The following is a 9,928-nucleotide window of genomic DNA, read 5'->3' as shown; positions in this document are numbered from 1 at the left end:
AGCGGAGGGAGCAATCCCCCGAGTGGACAGCAGGTGTGCTCTTTCGCACTGCAGCACACAACCCACTGCAGTGCTGCCATGTCTGTGTGTCAGAGTGTGTGTGTGTGTGTGTATGCGTCAGGCAGGCGTGCCTGCCAGCTTGGCCACTGCTGCTGCTGCCACTCTGCTGAAGAAGAGGGGGGAGAGAGGGAACGCTGGAGGAGAGGAGGGAGACAAGGAGCCAGGGGGACAGAGAGACAGAGAGAGAGAGGGAGTCCAGGCCCAAATAAAGCCATGGGGGCCGGGGCTGGGCTGGGCCCCCTTCTGCTATAAATACGCTGGCCGCCTGGAGGTTCGGGTTTGGTGGTTGGGGCTTGGGACCAGTGACCACCACTGCTGCAGCAGCCTTCCTCAGGGGATTCTCCTCCGCATACTCATCATCCTCATCCTGGTCATCAGTCTTCTGGGCATCCAAAATGCCTCGCGTGGACGTAGACCTTAAGCTGGACTTTAAGGATGTCCTCTTTAGACCCAAGAGGAGCAGCCTGAAGAGCCGCTCAGAGGTGGGTGACATTAATTAGACGAACTCTGATAATGTAATCTGAATATTACAGCTACAGTTCACTCAGTCCTCAGAGCAGGATATCTCTCAGGAGGAGTGTAATCTGTTTACTGTTGCATTCAGGAAGTGCACTCACGCTTACGCCTCAATGGTGGATGACGCAACACAGATATGTTAACTATTTATACATGGGGGTGAATCGTAGCAGGACAGTATTAACCCTTTTTTTTATTAATATCATGATGATATTTAGACATATTTATTTTGCAGAGCAGCAGCAGCAACATTAATTAATCCCACAATCTTGATAGGACGTCTTACTGCAGCTGAAAAGTGCACGTTCAGTGTAATTCTATATTTGTGCCTTTTGTTTTGTGTACGCCAGTAGGTGTACACCGCCTCTGTACTCTGGGGAGCAAAAAAGCTACCTTAGAGAGACAAGTTACAGTGGGGTGACCTTCTTAAAGGTGACAGAAAACAAGGCCAGCCTGCGCCAGACTAGGCTATAAACACTAACTGTCTACAGAGAAAACAACAAAAGAAAGTGAGAGCCAGAGATTTAAAAAAAAAAAAAGAAGATTTTGATCTGAATGAACTTGATTTTGTTTTCAGTCGTCGTCATTATAAGCAGCTGCAACAGGCCACAGTGTATCCACCACCCACTGATTTGTCTCTCTGGGACAACACAACCGTCTCCTTGATGTTTTATCCTTGCGACTTCCTCTGCTTAGCTGTGTGTCATCAGATGAGGGATTGATACCGATTCAACATCATGATACCGGCGTGGTGGCACCAGATCCAGACTGGAAGGTGGATGTGGGTGGGAGTTGGCTTCTGACAGGTGGCAAGCAACATGAGACACAGGAGACTTCTCAGAAAACCTGTTTAAAAATAGTCCTGTGTGTTACAGTCAACCAGAGCACATTCCATATTCCACAGTGCTACCAGGATAACATTATACACTGACATAGATAACAGCACAGAGAACAGCCAGTACTTCAGACTATGCATTGATGTGTACTGAGTGTTGTAAAAGCCAATATTTTGTCACATATATCTCACCTCATTCTCCACATTTCGTCACATTCATTTTTCCTACAGCAGCTACAGTATAGTTTTAAGAAAACACCTGAAATAACTAACATGATTCCAGATGCCATTGGTTTTGTACAGTATGTCTTCATTGCAGCATACTGCAGCCAATATACCGCAGGCAAATCTAATGGCCCATGCACTCCGAAAGCATCCATCTGTTGACATTCTAACAGCGCTTGTTTGAATTATTGCTGCATTTAGCAGGAACAGAAATCCACCTGCCAAAGCTAAGCTTACCAGACATCCAGAGTTTAGAGGAGGGGAGGGTGTATGAACATCATGGAAGACACATTGCATCAATAACGAGCGGCCACATGGTGAGGTGGTCCTTCATCAAGCGCTGATGCACCGTCACCGAGCAGAAACGTGTCCCTTCAATCTCAACATGATTTTTGCAGATTTTGACTGCACCATTGGAGTCAAAAAAAACACCTGCAACACGCCAATAAATACAAGATGACGGTAAATGCACTGTATTTAAAAACTGCATGGCTGCACATCTGTTCCAACTTAGCCAGGTGTTTGTAGAATCCAAACCCTTGCTATAAATGTGAATTTATTGGTGTATTTTTTTAAATTCTGTCATGGATTAATGCAAAAATGCAGTAAATATCTGGTATATTCAAAGCTAAATTCACATACAAACAACAACACAGCAGAAACCTTAAGCCTGCCACAGCTGGAATTAGTGTCATACTTGTTCATGATTTACTGGTGAACCAACTGGGAAACCCTGAGTCAGCATGCCGTATTAAAAGAAGAGGCCTATATTGATTTGCTGCAGCAAGAAAACGATGGATACGCATGACTCGATGCTCCTCCCTTCTCATCCATACTTCTGTCACCACTTCCTTCTTTCTCCAGCCATTATGACTTACAGCCTCGTTTTTGCTGTGGCTCTGAAAATGATTCCACCGTGAAGGTTATGGCACACTTTGTGCTGTTAGCCTATTTCCACAGCTGCAGTAGTTTTGCATAATAAATGTGTTGGCTCTGCTCAGCAACAGCACTGAGCACTGTGAGACTGAGTGAACAGAATAATTTGAAGGACTAAAATTAGGGTTTAACACTGAACCGAGTTTCACTTTTCATTACAACCCTCTTTATAATAATTTCTAATCTAGTTCACCTTCCCTGTAGCAAATATATGTTTTCAGTTGGGTATAATTGCTTAGAATATCGAGCTCCCAGCAATTTAATATTAAAAACATTTCCTGATTCAGTGAGACAATGTTAATTTAGCTAAATAGCAGAATTTACCATTTTATCATCATGCATTTATGCTAAAATGTAATGTAACAATAGCTCAAGTAGAAAACGGTCAGAAAGTCAATGTAATGACTCAGTCATGTCCGTTAGCAAACCAAAGTTGTAACAGCAAAAAACCCTGAATGTGTGTCCAGTTTGGCATAATAACATAAAACATGTTCCCAGCATGTTAAATATATGTAAACTTTTTTGCAGTTAAACACAAACCCTGTGGGAACGAGTCGCACGTATAAGGTGGTAAATTTACCATTTTACAGTTAGCATTCATGCTAAAAACAGTAGTACAAATAAAAAAACAGTCAGCAGTCAGTTGCCGTTGGTAAAGTTTGTGATAAGTTAGCTAACATTAGGTAACAGTCTCTACCTTAAGCTAGTGGTCATACCACATATTGAATTGAGACAGGGTGTGTTTTATTGCTTATGAATTAAAAATTTTCATTTGTAAGATGAAAAATGTGCTATTTCTTTTTTTATGAGTAATTTTAAGGCCATGTGAGCTCCACTCATACTGAGCAGCTAACAGTCAAGCTAAGTCATGTTGACCGTCAGAAATAAGATTTATTTTTAGACATTTTGAAAAAGAATCATAGCTATGACTTGAATCATCAGTGCAGATAAATACTTTACTGTAAAAGGAGCAGCTAGTGTGTCACAATGAGCCCCGCTTGTTTCATGTAGCTGATCACATTACAGCAGCACAGACTAAGCTAACCTCTGGATCTAAATGATTCAGTGCATCCTCATTAAGACCACACAGACTCTGAACACGAGCTGCTCCCTTTTTCAAGAAAATCTGCAGTGCCCTCAGTCAGCTTCAGACACAAAAGTAATCCATCAGTCATATAAAACACCTTCCTGTAACAGCCGATGATTAATGGTCATGAAACACATAGTCTAATCTAAAATTACTCATGTCTCGCCCCCCAGGTGGACCTTCAGAGGACCTTCACATTCCGCAACTCTAAACAGACCTACACCGGCATCCCCATCATCGCTGCCAACATGGACACCACAGGAACATTTGAGATGGCGCAAGTCCTCAGCAAAGTGAGTTAACGCAGAACTGAATGACAAATAAACAGCATCAATGCTGCCAACGCCTCAGCGTCCTTCCACTGAGACTCCTCTGCAAGTATTTTACATAGAATCACAAAACAAAAACCAGGACGCTGTGGGAAACCTTGGGAATTACATTATTTAGCAACCTTGTCCTAGACGCAGTCAGACATCTGCTAGCTTGATGTTGCTTGCTTTCTTGTGTAACACTTAATGACTCAGGAAATTATGGTTTGGTGTTTTTTTACAGTGTAATATCTAATTTTTTTCTTTCTTTTTAGCACACCCTCTTCACAGCCATTCATAAACACTACTCTGTAGAAGACTGGAAAAACTTTGCTGCTAATCATCCAGACTGCTTAGAGGTAATATCACCATTTTTTTTTAAGTAGGTTGCTCCTAATTAACAACACGAACATAATTACACATATTTTTTTTATCTGTAACGGTCTAAAAAGAAATCGTGGCTCTTCTACACAGCATGTAGCTGCCAGCTCAGGCAGCGGCTCTGCAGATCTGGAGAAGCTGTGTGCCATCTTGGAAGCCATCCCCGCCCTCAAGTACATCTGTCTGGACGTGGCCAACGGCTACTCCGAGTACTTTGTGGAGTTTGTCAAGACGGTCAGAGGAAAGTTCCCCAAACACACCATCATGGTAAGAGAGATGGTTCACCGCCTTGGCTGGCAGTTATGGGATGTACGATGAGATTGTCTCTCGGGGGTTAATGCTGTCTGTCTTACAGGCCGGCAACGTAGTAACAGGGGAGATGGTGGAGGAGCTCATCCTCTCCGGTGCTGACATCATCAAAGTTGGCATCGGGCCAGGTGGGTGGGTACGACTGTCTGAGTGTGTCTGAGGAGTAAGTAAAGATGAAGCTGCACAGGCCTCACATACAAACAGACACAACTGAGATGTGACAGACATGCTGTTTGAGTATTTTAAACAGCTAAGTTTGACTTGTAGTAGTTTTTACTTTTAACTCATGAAGTACATCTGTCCTCCATGTTCAGAGCCGGTGCTGCATGACCCACCTGAAAGAGTTACAACTCTATGTTGTTGTGAATTGAGTAAAACATGGTTTTATTACCAGTAGATTAGATTTATCACGCGGCAGAGCCGTTATAAAATCACAACTTTAACAAGGAGAAACAGCTCTGGTGTCAGTTATTTTATCATTTTTTTAAATCTCCCCAAGGCCTGGCGTTTATATACTTATATTAAATAGCTTTTTCAATATGAGGTGGACATTCTAATTTAATCTGGTGCTATTTTCTGTCTCCAGCCTGTCAAATAGCAACCTGAGCTGACCGACTGCAGGTTCCTGTAGCCGAAGCAGCAGTAATTAATCACAGGTACATGAAGATGGACTTGTTTAATGTGTGCTCTGTGTGTTGCAGGGTCTGTGTGCACGACAAGGATCAAGACAGGAGTGGGTTACCCACAACTCAGTGCTGTGATAGAGTGTGCAGACTCAGCCCATGGACTCAAAGGACATATTATCTCTGTAAGTGCCACATCACTGTACACACCATGGAAAAATACAGAGTTACAAGTTAGTGTTATGTAAAGTGTATTAAGTTATCTTTTCTTCTGGTGGAGAGGAGAAAAATGTAATTATCTATGGTCAAGCCAGGTTAAAGGGAATCCTTCAAAGATTAAAAAGGGGGCCTGGCGTGGATGCAAAACATGTCTCAGTATGGACGCCCAGTTCCGCAAATCCGAGAGGGGAAATAAAAGGTTGTAAGTCGTAAAATTTTATTGACATAATGAGCTAGTATGTAAAAATAATGACTTAGTAGCCTGTGTTAAAATAATGAGAAACTAAAATAATTACTTTTGAGAAAAGTCTTGAGAAAATCTTATTATTTTGAGATAGTAACTCATTATTCTAGGAAAATTACTCATTATTTTTGAGACAAGTAACTCACACTTTTTTTTTGAGGTATTAACTCATTGTTTTGAGAAAGTTTCGCATTATAACTTACAGAATCTCTATCCAATCACATTGGTGGAAATGGGCTTCCACACAGATATAGATGTTGAAATTCAAATGACAAACAAATAAGAACAACAATATAGTTTTAGCATTAGCATTTAGTTGTAAGTTAGAATCTTTTTATGAGAAGCTACTGAATTGTGTGTCCAGCCTGTAAGTGTACAAGACAGGATGCTAAAATTATCAAAGGACCTTTACAGTAGCACCGAATCCAGTGTGTAGATCAACATGATATCCTAAGTGATGACTGTAATCATGGATAATAAGTAGGGATGCACCGATACCGATACCAGCACCGTGTATCGGTCCGATACTGCCCTCTCATACTCATAAAACTACTCCGATCCCACGTCACGAAAAGTAGCTGCTCAATACAAGTAAACATCTAAAGAACCAACAGGACGCAGAGTTCAAGACGTTTGTTGATGCTTACCTTCTTTTTTTGACTCGCTGTCCTCAACATCGTCCACTAACGACCGCAGCTGTCCATAAATGTCCATGTAAGTCCATGTAAAACTTGAATAAATGAACAGAGTGCAGCTGTAGACCGCAGCCAGCCGCTGTCCAGTCAGTCCTGGCGGGTGTAAACTAGTTGAATGTCTCGGCAAATTAATCCGAAAACGAATAAAAACACTTTCTTCGTAATAAACTGCTACAACTTCTCTTTCTGTACTTATTCTTCTCCAAAACGTCCTGACAGCTCAGGACACACAACTTCACTCATTGAGGTTCACAGCGGGGTCAATAAAACTGATGCACACATGGCACCACACTCATACCTGTCCCCCCCTAAACAATGACAGGTAGGAACTAATTATCTCTTAAAAAAGAGGAACATGAAGAATTCTACACATGTAAATGTTACGTTAAAATACTAGTTAAAATGCTATAAATGATAATGAAATAATTATCATATATAACATCATTTAAAATAGTAAACTTAATTCTGCAAGTCCATAATAATGTTTTTTGTACTACAAATACCCTAAAAATGTAATCTGTACAGTAACCATGGTTACACTTGAAGCATGAAACAGCAACAACGATTTGTTTCATTTAGAAAGTGACCATCTAATGGAAATAAAACATTTTTTAAAAGTTATTGTAAGAACTTTAATGGCATTATTAAAAATTTGTATTGGTACTTGGTATTGGCAGGAACTTTTTTTTTTAAAAAAAAGTGGTGTCGGTGCATCCCTAATAATTAGTGTTAATTGATAATGTGTTAGTTAATGCTTATTTTAAGGCCTTTTGTTTTTTATATTTAACATGAGTCTATTTTATCTTGTTGCACAAAGGTTCTACTGTTAATAATAATACTGGGTTGCAGCCAGTAGAGGGCATCCTCAGTCTTCAAAGACTGGTAGAATAATGATCTTTGACCTGTGATTCAGTGTTTATGACTGACTCGGGCCTTTTCTTTGTTCAGGATGGTGGCTGCAGTTGCCCAGGAGATGTAGCTAAGGCCTTTGGTGAGTATTCAATCCACGGTTTTACCTCTCTTCATACTTGAATGAGTCACATCCTGGGGTCATTTATTACTGTGCTGTATGGTTTGACACATCTAACCACCATAACTTGTCTGCCTCTGTTCCTCAGGTGCGGGAGCTGACTTTGTAATGATGGGAGGAATGCTCGCAGGCCACGACCAGTGCTCTGGGGAGATCATAGAGAAGAACGGGAAGAAATACAAACTCTTCTACGGCATGAGCTCCGACACAGCCATGAAGAAATATGTGGGTGGAGTTGCTGAGTACAGGTAAGACTGGGGTCGGACCAGGAACAAAATTCAGCCCTGGTATTTCGTCATCCACCCCACCCACCAGCAGGACTAGAACTCAACATAATTCAAAAAAAATACATTTACAGGAAAGATCAACTACTGACATTAGCAACACAGACCAACCCCTGACAGATATACAGACATGGGAGATTCTCCCAGGATGTAATTTCACTATTCATCACCAGACTGGGACAGGAAAGGAAAAAAGCAATCAGGAACAGGCAAAAGCAGGATGTGGACATCTGACAATAGGTCAGTTTTTTAAGGTGTGTAACGTCGGGTGTGGACTGTGGAATAATGGGGGCAAGATGGAACAGGAATCATTCTTCTGGGGTTGGGACAGGACAAATATTTTTTTAATCTGTCACGGGACTGGGATGGGACAGGAGATTCCTTTGGGGGGTGGAGCAAGACAGGACAGGAGTGAAACTCCTCACATGGATGGATCCACTTGAAGGGGTGGAGGGAGAATCTCAGCTCCAATGCTTGCTCCTGTCTTTACAGCATTGGGACCATGAACACCCCCATCTGATGGACTGTTCCGACATAAGGTGGACAGTGGGGGTGTTGCACCTGGGGTGGCCAATTAAATTTCAGGGGTGGCAAAATGGTTCAGTCTAATTAAAACCACTCATCTACCAGTCAAAACACTGTATGAGAAGTGTATTTAAGTACTTTGCAATTAGAAAATACAAAAATATTTTCTATACACCCTCAATATGTACCCTCGATGATATGTGTATGACCATAAAAGAGCAAAATGCAAGAATTTTAGTTAAAAAAAAAAGCATAGATTATCTGCAGAATGTGAAGAAATAACAGTTTTGACACCAGGGGGGTGGCAGGCTGTTGTACAGGTAGTACAGGTCAGGTACTGGCTTCACATACTGTGCATTTTATCAATGAAACTGATTTCTGTTTGAACTACAAAACGTCCTACTTTCTCCTCTCTGCTCTGCTCTCAGGGCATCTGAAGGGAGGACAGTGGAGGTCCCCTATAGAGGAGACGTGGAGAACACCATCCGTGACGTGCTGGGGGGGCTCCGCTCCACCTGTACCTACGTGGGCGCCGCCAAGCTCAAAGAACTGAGCAGGAGAACCACCTTCATCCGCGTCACACAGCAGTCCAGCCAAATGTTCACTTAGTATGACGTGCACATGTCCGCACACATACACACAGGTTGCATGATATGCATTGTAGGTGTATTATGCAAAGTTTAAAAGTGCAATACGAGGACGGTGGTGTAACACATACAGGACGCAGACACTTCTACATGATCACCCAACCTGTTTCTCTCAGGATATCTGCTGTCAGAAAGCTGTTTGTCTACTGCAGGTTGTGATTTAAATTAACTCAAAGTCTGACTTTACATCCTTCCAGATGAATCACGGCGCTCTAATCAACTTAATCCTGCAGCGAGTGCGTTTACATTGCTTATACACACCATAATATGCTTTTGAATATCGCAGACTTCATTACTGACGGGACACGTGGAAAAGTTCAGTGTGGATAAATTCTTCTCATTTTTGGGAAACAAGAACAAGAGACTACTGAAACATGTCTACTTCAGATCCGGTCTTTAAAAATACTCTTTTAACTTATGTATTTTACAATAGTCGGGACCTTTCTAGATTAACAGCATAAACAAGAATGTCAGTGAACACATCGCATGTAAACACACTCAGCAGGAGGAGGCTGATATTCGTTCTTCCATCTTTTGGGGAAACTGCTGAACTGTATGTTGGAATGAATGTGCAAATCAATATGCAAGATTCAGAGACGTCACCCTTTAACTGTCACTGGAGAAATCATATCGCAATAAATTGCATGCAGGACCTTCTGCTAATTTCCTCAGTGGTGTTGATCATTCTGTGAATTTTCCCCAAGGTGTGCAAATCATCACAGTGTATGTCTCCTTAGTGTCTGCGTGCATGTATTTTGTGTGTGTCGTAAAGATTACACTGAGCCAGACGAACATGAAGACCTCCGGATTTATGTATTCCAAAGATCTGACATATTTGAGACGTTACCCTGCTGTGCATGTACAACACATCACATCTAAGTCTTCCTCACTGACTCCACTGTGCCTGATATTTTAGATCCATGGCGCCTTAAGATTTGTGGCCTACACTGTATTACAGAGTTGCTCTCTTACAGTTTAAGCAATGAACTTCAGGGAAAACATTA

At 41.7% G+C, this 9,928-nt stretch overlaps 1 protein-coding gene across 1 annotated transcript; it reads left to right on the top strand.

Moving 5' to 3' along the window:
* Nucleotides 1-214: 214 nt before the first annotated feature.
* On the top strand, nt 215-9,595 carry gmpr (guanosine monophosphate reductase). The gene is made up of 9 exons (XM_084739373.1): nt 215-542; nt 3,833-3,952; nt 4,243-4,326; nt 4,442-4,615; nt 4,704-4,785; nt 5,359-5,465; nt 7,387-7,429; nt 7,557-7,716; nt 8,706-9,595. Exons 1-9 carry the CDS (start codon nt 456-458, stop codon nt 8,884-8,886), a joined length of 1,038 nt encoding a protein of 345 aa, XP_084595499.1. The 5' UTR covers nt 215-455; the 3' UTR covers nt 8,887-9,595.
* The last annotated feature ends 333 nt before the right edge of the window (nt 9,596-9,928 follow it).

This window comes from Lutjanus erythropterus, chromosome 16 (genome assembly GCF_056507025.1).
Source record: "Lutjanus erythropterus isolate fLutEry1 chromosome 16, fLutEry1.hap2, whole genome shotgun sequence".
NCBI classification, from domain to species: Eukaryota; Metazoa; Chordata; class Actinopteri; order Lutjaniformes; family Lutjanidae; genus Lutjanus; species Lutjanus erythropterus.
This window is presented reverse-complemented; position numbering and strand designations above follow the sequence as displayed.